We start from the raw sequence: 15,191 nt of genomic DNA, 5'->3' as shown, positions 1-15,191 counted from the left end.
AATTTTCAAATAACTTTTTCACATGTCTATATAGATGGAAATGCTTTTAAAGTGCTTAGGTTCCTGGCAGTTTTAATTTTACTGTTAGTGCTCAGTTGTGTCTGACTCTTTGCGACCTCATGGACTGTAGCTCACCAGGCTCCTCTGTCCACGGAATTTTCCAGGCAAGAATACTGGAGTGGGTTGCCATTTCCTCTTCCAGGGGATCATCCCGGCCCAGGGATCAAACTCATATCTCTTTAGTCCCCTACTTTGGCAGGCAGATTATTGACCACTGTGCCACCTGGGTTTATTAACAAAGGTGTTGATTAAATCCAGGTGGCTCAGATGGTAAAGAATCTGCCTGCAATGCAGGAGACCCAGGTTTGATCCCTGGGTTGGGAAGATCCCCTGGAGAAGGAAATGGCAAATCACCCCTCCAGTATTTGTCTGGAGAATCCTAGAGACAGAGAAGCCTGGTGGGCTACAGTCCATGGGGTCACAAAGGGTCAGACATGACTGAGCACGCGCATACATGGTTGAATCCCAGCTTTCCTGGCTACCTATAAGGGAGATAAAAAACAATTTCTTCACCTTGGTAATCCTACTTCTTGGAATCAATTCTACAGAAATAAAAGCACTAATATGAAAATAAACTGAAGAGTTGTTTGTTACAGCAAAACTACTACATTATGATACATACACACTGCTGAATATTATGTAGCAATAAAAATCTTAGACATGAAGTTAGAATCTTACCAAAAAAGTCACACGACATACAAAGATGAAACCAAAACACATCAAGGACCTAAATACAAAACCTAAGTCTATAGAACTTTTAGAAGAAAATATAGGGAGAAAGCTTTATAACATTGGGTTTGACAATGATTTCTTGGATATGAGACCAAAAGCACGGAAAATAAAAGAAACAACAGACAAACTGGACTACAGTTGTCCTTGGGTTGGGAGAAGCCCGTGGGGGACTGGTTCCGGGACTCTGTGGGTACCAAAACACTTGGATGTTCAAATCCCTTATATAAAAGGGCAGAGTATTTGCATACAACCTAGCACACCTTAGTACACTTTAAATCAGCTCCAGATTACTTATAATTCTTAATACAACTGCTTGTAAATAGTTGCAAGTATACTGTAAATGCTATGCAAATAGTTCCCTGTGGATGGCAAGTTCAATTATTGCTTTTTGGAACTTTCTGGAGTTTTTATTCCAAATATTTTTGATCTATGGCTGGTTAAATCCATGGATACAGAACTTGTGGATACAGACCACTGACTGTAAATCAAAATGAAAAACTTCCATTCATCAAAGGATACAATCAACAGAGTGAAAAGGGATAAAATATTTACAATCACATATCTGATACAGAATATATAAAAAATTCCTACAACTCATCAACAAAGAAAAGAAACAATCCAAAAGACTTAAAATACTCCTCTGAAGAGGATATAGAACTGGCCAACAAGCATATGAAAAGATGCTTAACATAACTAATCACCAGGGAAATACAAATACTCATGACGAGATATCACTTCAAACCCATTATGAAGACTATTATTAACAACAAAAGAAAAAAATCTAAAAAACCAGAAAATAATCAGTGTTGGTTGGATGTGGAGAAAGTGAACCTGCATGCACTGCTGGGGTGCAGCCACTACAGAAAACAAAATGGCAGTTCCTCAAAAAATTAAAAATAAAATTACCATCTAACCCAGCAATTCTACTTCTGGGTACATATCTGGAAGAACTGAAAGCAGAGCCTCAGACAGGTATTTATCCATCTACACTCACTGCAGCACCATTCACAACAGCCACAAAGTGGAAGCATCCCGAGTCTCCAGGGATAGATGAATGAGTAAACCAAATCCGGTCTATACAAACAGTGAAGGGCGGGGAAGCCTGGCATGCCGCAGGCCCTGGGGCTGCGAAGAGGCGGACATGACTTAGCAACCGCATAACAATACACTGGGTATTATTTAGCCTTAAAAAAAAAAAGAAAATTCTGACGGATACTACAATACGGATGAACCTCGAGAACACTATGCTGTGTGAAACAGGCTGGCAAGAGAAGGACAAATCCTGTGTAATTCCACTTGCAGAAGGTAGTGCATAGTCAAATTTGTAGAGATAGGAAGCATTAACAGAATAGTGGCTGCCAGGGGATGCAGGGAGAATAGAATGAGAGGTTAAGTGTTAAATGAAGACAGAATTTCATTTTTGCAAGATGAGAAGACTTCAGTGGATAGACTGTAGTACCACAGTGTGAACTTTATGTCACTGAAGTGTGCACTGAAAAATGATGAAGATGGCAAATTTTATGCTTTATGCATTTTAACACAATTGAAAAATAGTAAAAAGAGTTTAGACCTATTTTTTTTTTTAGATTTAAAATATTTATTTTACGGCTGTACTGCACAGCATGTGGGATCTTAGTTCCCTGACCAGGGACTGAACCCGCATCCCTGCATTAGAAATGTGAAGTCTTAATCAACAGATCGCCATGGAAGTCCCTTCAGATTTTTAAAAATTTTTTTACTTTTTAAAAAAAGTTTAGATCTATTTATTGACCTATAGAGATAGTCACCGATGCACCATCGGGGGGAAAAAAAAAAAAACCACCAGTAGGGTAGTATACTCTCCTTTTTCAACCTAAACCAAAAGCCCTACGTGCACATACGCTTGCTTATGTCTGCCCAGGCCAGTAGAGCACAACACGGAGGACTCAATCCAACCATTACACCTGGAACCAGAAGGAAGGAGGGACAGGCTATTATATTTTCATCATTTTCTTCAACTTCCTTGGAATTGTTAAAATTGTTCCAGTGAACACTTTAATTTTTATAAGAACAAAAAAAAAGAAAGTAGAAGACCGAAGCATACCCATTCCTGCTGCTATGACCGGCACAGGTAAGTCATAGTTGTACAAAAGGAAAGACAACATCAGAAAGTCGATGTAGCTCCGATGACTGGGCAGCAGGACAACTGGATGCTCCTGGATGGCTCGCTGGAGCTTTAAGACAAAGGTTACACTTGGAACACTTTCAGCTTTCACGCTTATTAAAACTGTACCTTATATCAGAAAGTGGAAGAATGTGCTACTGGGGGAACACTAACAATGTTTTTCTGCCTCTCTGACCACATACACAAAACTTATTTCTGAGTTCTAGCTAAATAATCTCACATAATGCAAGAATATTAAAAATTTAAAATTTACAGATCATAATAATAGTAATGGTGATGATCACTAACATACATTAGTTGAGCAGCAATTAAGCATTTTACATGCATTGTTTGATATTACACACATAAATTTGTAAATAAGGCCTAAGCCTTATTCAGCTTCCTTGGTTGTGACATAGTCATGCCACTAATGTTCACGGGGAACTGGGAACAAATCTGAAGTCAGATTGAGTTAAGAAGTCAACAGTTAGTTGTTGTACTAGACTGACTGGTGGTTTGTAGGAAGAGAGAGCAAGAAATTCTCTCTCAGAGATTTAAAAAAAAAATTACACATTGTTAGGACCAAGAAAAGGAATGGTACTTTTCTATTTATACACTGGACTCAGGGGAGAGTGGATGCCCGGTAGTAGGGCACCCCACTCCAGTACTCTTGCCTGGAAAATCCCATGGATGGAGGAGCCTGGTAGGCTGCAGTCCATGGGGTCGCTAAGAGTCAGACACGACTGAGTGACTTCACTTTCACTTTTCACTTTCATGCATTGGAGAAGGAAATGGCAACCCACTCCAGTGTTCTTGCCTGGAGAATCCCAGGGACGGCGGAACCTGATGGGCTGCCATCTATGGGGTCGCACAGAGTCGGACACGACTGAAGTGACTTAGCAGCAGCAGCAGCAGGGACAAATGCAAATGAACTTCCCAATACATTTCTCAGGCTAGCAACCTCAAAAATACCCAATGTGTCAACATACAGTCTGTTCTTCTGAAATCTAAGTACACAATCAACTGAGGTAAGGTAGTTTGTTATCAGTTAGGATCTAGCCAGCAACATCCCCTGCCCCAGCACTGTACCAAACACCCTCCCGCAGAGATCCAAATAGTAAGTCAGCAATTTAGAAATTAGTCACAGGAGGAAAAAGAAGAAATACTTGGAAGCAAAGTAGATGACTGAATAAAAACACAGCATTAAAAGGCATGAGCAGGAAGTCCAATGAAGGTAAGAGCTTTCAAGTAAATTAAAAAATGTATTAAAAAATAAATAGATAAAATAATCTTCATAGAGAAAGCTCTTGTTCCCAGAAAAAAAGTATTAAATGACAGGAGTGATGCAATTAGAAAAACCAGCATTTGGCAATCATAAGAGTAATAACTGGATTCAAGCAAAAATCATCAGTGGGTATAAAGACTAACAGAGGAAAGTATGATGAAAAACAGGAACCTGAAGCACTCCCCAAGACGTGTATTCATTACAAGGGGACAGAGAGTAACTGAGTGGAGAAACATGGCAGAGCGAGGTGACCAACTGATGAGCGTGAACATTACCAGGAACAAGCACACAGAGGCCACGTGCTCACAGGCTGACACACGGAGGACGCGGCCTTAGCCTGCGTGAGAAAGCAGCTCCAATCCAGATCAAGGGGCAGCGGGAAACACCTGGTCTGTTTCTTCAAAAGTAGTTTCATGAAACACAAACAAAGACTAAGGAATTGGTCTAGATTAAAATTCCAAAGAGATATGGAAGCTGACTGTGACATATGACATAGGGCTTTCCTTGCCTGTATGTGACAGAGCTGGGACAGCTGGTGAAACATGAAAAAGATCTGTATTACCAGCGTTGTGTCCATGTTAATTTGCTTATTTTGATAATTATACCACAAGAGAATGTCTTTGTTTACAGGAAAAACACGCCAGAAAGGTGTGTGAGTAACAAGAAAATGTTGTAGAACCTCGGAGAAACATACACAGAAACTCTCTTACTACTCAGTGAACATCTGACGTTAGCCTAGTCTGTCAAGTCTGTGAGTAAGTCGGTTTGTCTGAAGCCTGCAGGTCTGAAGGGAAGAGGGAGAAACACCCATCAGAGAGGCAGAGCTGCTTTCTGCTCAGGCTGGATGCCACTTGATAACCAGGAGCTGCTCATCCAGTGCAAAGTGGGACGCCTCTGAGTTGAAGAAACTGTGAGGCGTTGAAGAAGAGATTGTTTTTTAACAAGCAATACTCACTTTCTGAATCCCTTCTTCATTTACATGCACTTTTGAGAAAATCTGTTTAAATATTTTACTCAGGGCAAAGGCAAAAAACCGAATGGCTCCTAGACGCAGCTTGTGGCTCATTTCATCCAGGATCTCACAGGCTTCCTCTCGGAGGACCTCGACAGGTTGAAGGGATTCCTTGGAAAGCTAAAAGGGAAAGCAGGGATAAATTTCTGGGGAGGAAAAAAAAAAGTCCAAATTCTTTTTGCTCAAATCAGCAGGACCAGTTCCAAACGGACTAATGTTATATAACTCACAAATGGCATGTTTTCTTCCTAATTTAAATGGATATGATTTAAGCTTATATCCAAATTCTCTAAGTTGCTGCTCAAAATCTAGTGTCTGAGAGCATATACTTTGAGAGTTACTTTCAGTAGATTATTGTATCTCTTCATCTAATTGCTTAGTGCTATTACAAGGTAACAACATACAAGGTGAAAATATAAGATTCTATTGAAATAACCACTCACTGTATCAGATATGCAGGACACTGGTACAAAAATCTCTGAACTATCAAAGGATAACTAGTGAAATTCATGACCTCACAATGGAATGCTCTTCATTCATATGGCATGCCACATCTTTCTGTACAGAGAACAAAATGCTGGCTGTGTGCTGGGACTGTCAAGTGCCTGGAGACGAACAAGTCACAGCTTCTATCCTCAAAGAAGCCTAATCTGTTCCTTTAACTTCTCCCTAAAAAAGCACTTTGAAAAAGACTGAAATCTATGTAATAAATTATATTTGTTCTTACTAAAAGAGAATGCTCTTAAAGACAAGGATGGGATGTTAGAGCCCCAATCTCCCCAGTTACATGCAATGAAGGAGTTTCACTTTTTGAAAAAACTGAGGTGAATTTAACACACAAATTGCCATATCAAAGGAAATAAGTCAGTGGCATTTAGTACTTTCACAAGTGTATAATTATCCTCTACTTCGGAGAAGGCAATGGCATCCCACTCCAGTACTTTTGCCTGGAAAATCCCATGGATGGAGGAGCCTGGTAGGCTGCAGTCCATGGGGTCGCTGGGAGTCGGACATGACTGAGCGACTTCGCTTTCACTTTTCACTTTCATGCACTGGAGAGGGAAATGGCAACCCACTCCAGTGTTCTTGCCTGGAGAATCCCAGGGACGGGGGAGCCTGGTGGCTGCCGTCTATGGGGTCACACAGAGTCGGACACGACTGAAGTGACTTAGCATAGCATAGCATAGCTCCATATCTCAGCTTTTCTCTAACATTTTAAGATTTTTTTTAAATGTGTACCATTTTTAAAGTCTTCATCAATTTGTTACAATATTACTTTTGTTTTATGTTCTGGTTTTTGGCTGTGAGGCATATGGGATCTTAAGTCCTCAACCAGGGATCGTAGCCCCTGCACTGGATGGCAAAGTCTTAAGCACTGGATCACCAGCAAGTCCCTGTGTCTGAGTTTTTGAGGAGCCAGTTCAACAGGCCCAAGACTGTGGGACCAAGATAAATTGCTTCCTCTTAACTGGCACTCCCTTGTTTTACTCAGAGCTTATCCTTACACTATATCCTTATACTCAGAAAAGTGATGAAGCAAGAAAGGTTTAGTGATATGATCAGAACACAACCAACACTGAATATAAACAGGCCGGAGACTGAATGAACAGGAGGTGGGAAAGTGAAGACAGTGGCCACAGAGTGAATAACTGAAAAGTCTGAATGAGGAGAATAGAGAGGACAACAGTTACAGTAAAAATGTTTCCAAACTTGGAAAAGCCTTAGCCCTGTTTCTTGTCTTTATATCATCATTGCATTTAAAAAACTATGATAAAATATAATACCATGAAATTTACCATTTTAACTATTTTTAAGTGTAAAGTTTGGTGGCATTGGACCTGTTGTCAGATTAAGGGAAGAATCAACAGAGAAAGAAAGGCTGAAGATAGAGACAGGGAGAGGCTTCTGCTAGAAGTCTCAGAAGAGATTAACGTGTGCTCATCTTGGCCCGGAACACAGAGGCCTTGTCACCGAGCCCAGACTAAAGCACACATGGAGAGGGTGCAGATAGAGACACACCTCAAGATAAGGAACAGGAATTTGAGGAAAATAATTTCTAATCTTTTTCATTATTCCAAAGTAAAAATATGATTGTTTGCTAATGGCAAGAAGGGTAGAGTCTAATAAGAGCTTAAGGTTTGGCAGATTTAGGGGACAGGAAGGGACTGATGTAAGAAGGGATCTCAAGTCTGGAGATCACTGATGTGCACGACTCTGCCCATCCACCCAGGAGCAGCCCGGTACCTGGTGACATGAGAGAGCTACACTGACACAGATCCTGGGCAGTCTGGAAGGCAGACTGGGGTACATGAGAATTAAAGTTACTGGTGACATAATTAAGCACGTAATCCTAGGAAAGGCTAATGAGGACGAGAGGACAGAAAGGCAGAATTAGAAAAAGGGAAAAAGGAGGACTCAAGGATTTGGTGGGAATGGATTTCAGGAAATGAGCCTAGGAAAGGGACTACACTTGGAAAACTATCAAGATAGTTCAGACCAGAGACAGAAGAGCCCCAAAGGTGATAATGGGTGCTGAAGAGAAGGGTAAGGGCAGTGTGACGCTCAGTTTTAGGCAAAAGAATGGGTAGTAGGGCCATCCTCTGAATAGAGGATGCAGACCGGGGACACTGCAGGGGTTAAAAAGGTAGATATACTGATTTTGAGGTATTTGTGAGACACAGAACTTAGATATCCAGCAGGGAATAGGGCTGTCGGAGATAAAATTCTGAATGCCAATAATATAGCCAAGGGTAGAGATATCGTTTGGATATCATCAGACTATAGATGAAAACTGAAATGATGAGAATGGATAAAATCGATCAGGGAGACTATAGACAGGAAGAGAAAGAGGTTGTTAAGATTCAATTCTGAGAAACATTGGCAGATGTAAAAACACATAAAATAGATTAACAAGGAAGATGTAAGAAGAGAACCATTTGTGTGATGTCACAGACGTCCAGGTAAGACAGCCTGAAGAAGAGTGTCCAACGACAGGGACACAGCAATAACTGACCAAGTGGGGACTAAGTGGGTCCCTGGGATCGGGTTACTTGGAGACTCACAGTAACTTTTACTGGATGAATTTCAGCAAATGAACTTCTGAAACTGGGATGTGAGGAGGGCATCTGGTCCCATCACTTCATGGCAAATAGATGGGGAAACAATGGAAACAGTGACAGACTTTATTTTGGGGGGCTCCAAAATCACTGCAGATGGTGACTGCAGCCATGAAATTAAAAGACGCTTGCTCCTTGGGAGAAAAGTTATGACCAACCTAGACAGCATATTAAAAAGCAGAGACATTACTTTCAGTGACAAAGGTCTGTTTAGTCAAAGCTATGGTTTTTCCAGTAGTCATGTATGCATATGAGAGTTGGACTATAAAGAAAGCTGAGCACCAAAGAATTGATGCTTTTGAACTGTGGTGTTGGAGAAGACTCTTGTGAGTCCCTGCAAGGAGATCCAACCTTGCAAGGACTGCAAGGAGATCCAACCAGTCAGTCCTAAAGGAAATCAATCCTGAATATTCATTGGAAGGACTGATGCTGAAGCTGAAACTCCAATACTTTGGCCACCTAAAGCAAAGAACCAACTCAATGGAAAAGACCCTGATGCTGAGAAAAATTGATGGCAGGAAGAGAAGGGGACAACAGAGGATGAGATGGTTAGATGGCATTACCAACCCGATGGACATGAGTTTGAGTAAGCTCCGGGAGTTGGTGATGGACAGGGAAGCCCGGCATGCCTCAGTCCATGAGGTCACAAAGAGTCAGACACAACTGAGCGACTGAACTGAACTGAAGAGGGCAGCCTATACTTCTAAGGAGTCAGGATAAGAAGGGAAAGAGAAATGGAGATTTAAAAGAAAGAATACAAGGCCAGGAGGGGACCTTCCTCCAGATAGGAAATGTACATGCCAGTTTGAGCCAGCAAAGAAAGCTGGGAGCAGGCAAGACAAGACACCTGGAGACAGGAAGGATGTGAATAGATGAAGAACACAAGTTAACAGGCTTGTTGTTCAGGAGGAATGACTTCTTGAAGGCACTGGAGGAAACCAGAGGAGCAGAGAATGACCTGGTCTCTTATTCTGTGCAGCTGTGCTTCTTATTTGCCCAACAGATATGCCATCCCGACAGAGCCCTCTTCCTGGAAACCTAAAAGAAGCTAGTCTTCCAACTGCTTGTGCCCAGTGTGGCCCCTCTTCAGTCTATTCTACATCTCACAAACCTGAATGGTCTCTTAAATGCAGACATAATCACTTCATGCTACCGCATTCTGTGAGATAAAGGGAGCCTGAGGTGGAGAAGTGGCAGCAGAGATGGAAAGAAAAGAGACAAGTGCTATTTTTAGGAGAGCACCTCACTGTTCGGAGAGCACATCAGCAGCTCTCAGTGACTGACAGCGTATGAGAGGAAAGAAAGAAGTGGAAGATGGCATCCAGAGTTTTGGTTTGCGCAACTAACACATGGTGGGGAGCATTCTTGGAGACAGGGTAATCTGGGGTGGGGGATGGGGTGGGAGCATATCCATGGCATGAGGGTGAGGTGGATCAAAGACTTTGATTTATACATCTTGAATATGAGGTGCTTTTGGAACTTCCAAGAGGATATCCAATAAACTACAAAAATACACATATGAAACTCCAGAGAGATCTGGGCTGAAGCAATAGATACTAATTATCTATATTATTTATAATATACTACTTTTATATAGTAATATTATAATCAAGATTGCTGGGGAAAATATCAATAACCTCAGATACACAGATGACACCACCCTTTTGGCAGAAAGAAAAGAAAAACTAAAGAGCTCTTGATGAAAGTGAAAGAGGAGAGTGAAAAAGTAGGCTTAAAACTCAACATTCAGAAAACTAAAATCATAGCATCAGGTCCCATCACTTCATGACAAATAGATGGGGAAACAATGGAAACAGTGACAGACTTTATTTTGGGGGGCTCCAAAATCACTGCAGATGGTGACTGAAGCCATGAAATTAAAAGACGCTTGCTTCTTGGAAGAAAAGCCATGACCAACTTAGACAGCATATTAAAAAGCAGAGACATTACTTTCAGTGACAAAGGTCTGTTAGTCAAAGCTATGGTTTTTCCAGTAGTCATGTATGGCTGGGAGAGTTGGACTATAAAGAAAGCTGAGTACCGAAGAATTGATACTTTTGAACTGTGGTGTTGGAGAAGACTCTTGATTGCCCCTTGGACTGCAAGGAGATCCAACCAGTCAGTCCTAAAGGAAATCAGTCCTGAATATTCATTGGAACGATTGATGCTGAAGCTGAAGCTCCAATACTTTGGCCACCTGGTGCGAAGAACTGACTCACTGGAAAAGACCCTGATGCTAGGAAAGATAGAAGGCAGGAGGAGAAGGGGACGACAGAGGATGATATGGCTGGATGGCATCACTGACGCAACAGACATGAGTTTGAGTAAGCTCCGGAAGTTGGTGATGGACAGGGAAGCCTGGCATGCTGCAGTCCATGGGGTCGCAAAGAGTCGGACACGACTGAGCAACTAAACTGAACTGAACTGAATATTATAATATGGAGACATTAGTATAAGGAAGGTACTTAAAATTCTGGCAATAAATAAAACTGTCCTGTGAGTGAGTAGAATAAGAAGGGGAGAAAACAAAATCTTGAGGAACAGCAGTATTTAAAGAGATAGGTTAAAAAAAAAAGAAGCCTGTAAAGACAATTGAGGAATAATAAAACAGATGCGGTGGGTAAGCGGAAGAGTATGGTGTCATGGAAAGAAAGAGAAAGCATGTGCCAAAAGTTAGCCAGGATTTGAACTAGGTTGATTTTAGTCACAAGGAAGGAAGTCATTCACAGCCTTGGGAAGAACTACTACAAGGGGTTGGAAGCCACTCCATGAAGGGTGAGAAAGTAGGGCAAGAGGCATAGAAACCAGCCAACTTCTTCAAAGGGGAGAGAAGTGGGAAAGGAAAGGAGGGGTACTAAGGAGAAAAGGAACGTGGTCAAAGGGGGTCTATTTAAGCTGGAAGAGCAGTGAGCATATTAAACGCTGATGGTAAAGAGCTGATAAAGAGGAAGAAGCTGAGACATCTGACTGGACAGGCAAGAGAGCCAAGTCCCTGAGGATGAGGAGGAGGAGGAGGAGGAGGAGGAGGAGGGATCCAGAGTGAAGGAGTAGGGTAGGGACTAAACTCAAACAGAAGGGGCTCCATTTAAGAAAATGATGTATATTAGGTGCAGGTAAATTAGAAGCCTGATCACAGCCAAGTTCAAAGAGTTCTCACATAATGGCTTAAATTTTCTTTGTGAAGTAGGAAGAAAAGTCATCTGTCGCGAGTATGTGGAGATAGATTTGGAGGTTCAAGGAGAATAGGGCAATTAAAAAGTGCCATTTAGGAGAAAGGGAGGAGACGAAGAAAAGAGAAGAACGCCTGGGTTCTAACCTAGACCAATTAGGCCAGAATCCCTACGGATGGGATCAAAGTATTTTTTTTCCATTAACTCAAGAAGTATTTATTGAACGTGCACTATGTGCTAGGTACCATATAGCAATTTAAAAAAGAGAAAGAGACAAAAAAATTCTTGCCTTCACAGAGTTTACATACGTGTGGAAAACTGTGTTTAACTTCTGCAGAAGTTCTCCAGGTGATTCTCACAAACAGTCAGTATTGAGAACAACTGTCTTTATCTTCTAACAGATGAGGAAACCTGACTTCACTTACGTGAAGTGAGAGAAGATTAATAATTTCCCCAAGACAGATCACGCTAGATGAAAACAATACGATTAACAGCATAGGTCCTAAGTCTAAATCAGAGGAAATCAGACAGCAAAAAATAAAGATAATAAAGAGTTTTCCTAAGAATTCCCTGGCAGATCAGTGGTTAGGACTCTGTGGTTTCACTGCCATAGGCCCAGGTTCAATACCTTGGTCAGAGAATTAAGATTTCGCAAGCCATGTGGTGTAGCCAAAAAAAAAATTAAGAATTTTCCATAAACCTGACTCACCTCCACTTAAATGTCAAAGAAGCAGGATCTCTCCATGAACATCAGGGTGTAGAAGCTCACTACCACGTGAAGGGCCGCCACAGTGAAGCTCCGATTGCGCCAGCTAGGACATCGACCTGGACAGCTCAAGTGACGCGTCCAGAGCAGGAGCACAGCCTCTCTCTCCAGCCCTCTTCTCACCCCTCCTCTAAGCCCCTAACTCATGAATGGCTCCATCAGCCTTGATTCTGCCTTCCCTTCACTTCATTCACCCAAATGTGAGATGTAGGTACAGGGACTTTTCAAGGCTCCCTGAATAATTTTGATGTGCCACGAGGTTTGAAAACCGCAAGAAAGAAGTTATTTGTTCTGCTAGAACACTCTTCTTCATCCATTTCACATGGCAAGTCCCTACACATCTTTCGAGCTTCATTTAAAAAATAACTTCTCTTACTCCCTGCACAAAATTAATTGCCCTCACGCTTAATTAACGTCCTGTACACTGGCCTCCCACTGGCATGTCTTGTGTATGTATTTCACTGTAACTGACTGCACACCAGTCATCATTTACTATGAGACTAAACACTCAGGAGGTCAAGGACTCTGCTCAACTAGCTCACTATTAGACACAATGTCTAGCAAAGAGGCTAGCATGCATTATAGGTAAAAAAATATTGGATGAATGTGCTGAATATAGTGAAATCCAAAAAGATACATTAAAAATAGCAAAATAAATTCACAGAATCAAGAAGAAAAAGAAACTTGTACACAATGAATGAATCTGGCTATGGCTGAAGATGGACTCACTTACCTGTTTAATGACATAATGAATCTCTTCAGAATTGAGAACACTACATTTAATATCACTTGGCTTACAAGGAGTAATTCCCTTATAGACAAGAGGTGTGTAGCATTTCATTGCAAACTTCAAGTCACTGACATGCCTCCTCTCCTCTAAAACATCTTCAAAGTCATCCCACTTTTTGAGCTCTTTCTGTAGACAAGGCAAAGGAAAGAAAGTCATGCACATGCTGTAAAATAAGTTAAGACAGGTTAGGAACTACATTGGTAAGGTTTCATCTTTGTCAAAATTTTTATTCTGACATAGAGTAAGAACAGAATGCCCTGGAGAAGGAAATGGCAACTCACTCCAGTATTCTTGCCTGGGACATCCCATGGACAGGGGAGCCTGGCTGCAGTTCATGGAGTTGAAAGAGTTCGAAACAATTTAGTGACTAAACTGTTACCACCACCACCCTCACCACCATATGTATCTGAGAAAATTCCATACATGAAATGAGTGGGTCTAAATAAATTTTTGCCTAAAAAAGAAAAGCAAAAAAAAGAACAGGGTGTTCTGATTAGATTTTCACATAGTAAGAAAAAAAAAATGTAGCTATTATTAGGATCAATGAATTGATATTAAACTGTAATATTTTATTTTTGATTGCTATCTTTATACAGCCAGTGTCCCTATGCCAAAGTTAACAGGTACAGTCACAGTGGGGCACTAAGGTCTAAAGCAAATCTGATCTATTTCACAGGTTTCATCCATCACCCTTGTTTTGTCTGCCTCTTTTAGTTGTTTTAAAAAATTTTTCATTTAAAATTTGGCTGTGCCAGGCTTTACTTGCAGCATGCAAACTCAGTTGTGGCATGTGGAATCTAGTTCCCTGACCAGGGATCCAACCTGGGCCCCCTGCATTGGGAGCGCAGAGTCCTAGCCACTGGACTACCGGGGAAGTCCCTTCACTTAGTCTTAAAAATTAAATCAAAGCATACATTAGAAAGTTACCATTGTGTCAAATAAATTAAGAGTACAAGGGCGCAAACTCAAGACACAAGTGCTCCCATATAAGCTCTCTGGGGCAGTTCATATTTTGTTGTACTAGTTTCTTATCTCCTTTCAACCACTGCAAATCAGCTTCTAGCCAACCCACCCCCGAAACTGCTTGTTATTAGGCTTCTAAATCGTTAAATGACTTCTAAATTGTTAATTCTTAAAAGTTTGTTTTTCTGATGATAAAATAGTAGTAACAGTCAGTACAGCTAACATGCATCACTGCTTCTTAAGTGTCAGGCAGTGTTCTAAGAACTTTACCTCCAAGAAGGGGCAGTCCTCACAACAACCCTGTAAGGGAGTCAGCAGCACTACCCCGTTCCACAGCGGGGAGCCTGAGGCACAGAGAAGTGAAGTCACTTAGCCAGGGCTCCACAGCTCTCCAAGGGCAGAGACAGGACTCAAGCTCGAGCCTTATCTAGGCACAGACCTTGTTTCTAACCACTATCCTACACTACTCAGCATGTCAATTATGGAAAATTTGGAAACACAGAAACACACAAGCAAAGACAAACTGCCCACTACTCTTAACTTTTACTCAAACTACTCTCAACTTTTACTACTAGTTTCCTTATTTGTTTCATTCATAGATAAAAAAGTACATATTTTTAAATTTAAAGCACAGACCATACCAAATATGGTTTATCTTGGTTTAAACCAAATATGGTTTACCTTATCAACTGTATTCTGAGTACTTCCTTACATTATTAATAACTATTGTTTTAAAATATTTTAGGGGCTGCATAATCACCTTTATATTCCTTAATTTCTTAATATATTTTGTTCTAATTACCAAAGTGATACATGTTCATTATAAAAATTCAGAGGATACAAAAAAGCACAAAGAAAACTAAAATCGACACCCAATAAGCCAGATACTATTTCAGCGAATGCGTGTCTCTATGCCTGTGGACTTGGTCTCTTCCTCAATCACACACATATTTTTGTCACCTGATTTTTAAAAACTTAATGTTAAAAACACTCTTCCATGTCAATCTAAGTTTCTCCCATATAACTTCAAATGCCGGACGTTTGCACTATTTTTCATTCCTTGCTACTACAAAAGGTGTAACAAACACTAATATTTCTTTCCAATCTAATGACTAGACCTGGCCTCTTTCCAGTCTTCCTCCTCCTAAACCTCC

General features: G+C 41.0%; 1 protein-coding gene across 3 annotated transcripts in view; it reads right to left on the bottom strand.

Moving 5' to 3' along the window:
• The window catches only part of GNPAT (glyceronephosphate O-acyltransferase), a 40,490-nt gene that overhangs the window by 15,723 nt on the left and 9,576 nt on the right, over positions 1–15,191 (bottom strand). Inside the window, exons 1-4 of one of the 3 annotated variants that reach the window (XM_061404815.1) lie at positions 13,018–13,099; positions 12,228–12,330; positions 5,176–5,352; positions 2,876–3,005 (exon numbers count right to left, since the gene is read on the bottom strand). In XM_061404815.1, coding sequence (XP_061260799.1) covers positions 2,876–3,005; positions 5,176–5,286 — 241 coding nt within the window. In that variant the 5' untranslated portion in view covers positions 5,287–5,352; positions 12,228–12,330; positions 13,018–13,099. Of the gene's footprint in view, positions 1–2,875; positions 3,006–5,175; positions 5,353–12,227; positions 12,331–13,017; positions 13,201–15,191 lie in introns of those variants that run through there. The other 2 variants (XM_061404813.1, XM_061404814.1) reach the window with 2 other exon arrangements.

This window comes from Bos javanicus, chromosome 28 (genome assembly GCF_032452875.1).
Source record: "Bos javanicus breed banteng chromosome 28, ARS-OSU_banteng_1.0, whole genome shotgun sequence".
In the NCBI taxonomy this organism is placed as follows: Eukaryota; Metazoa; Chordata; class Mammalia; order Artiodactyla; family Bovidae; genus Bos; species Bos javanicus.
This window is presented reverse-complemented; position numbering and strand designations above follow the sequence as displayed.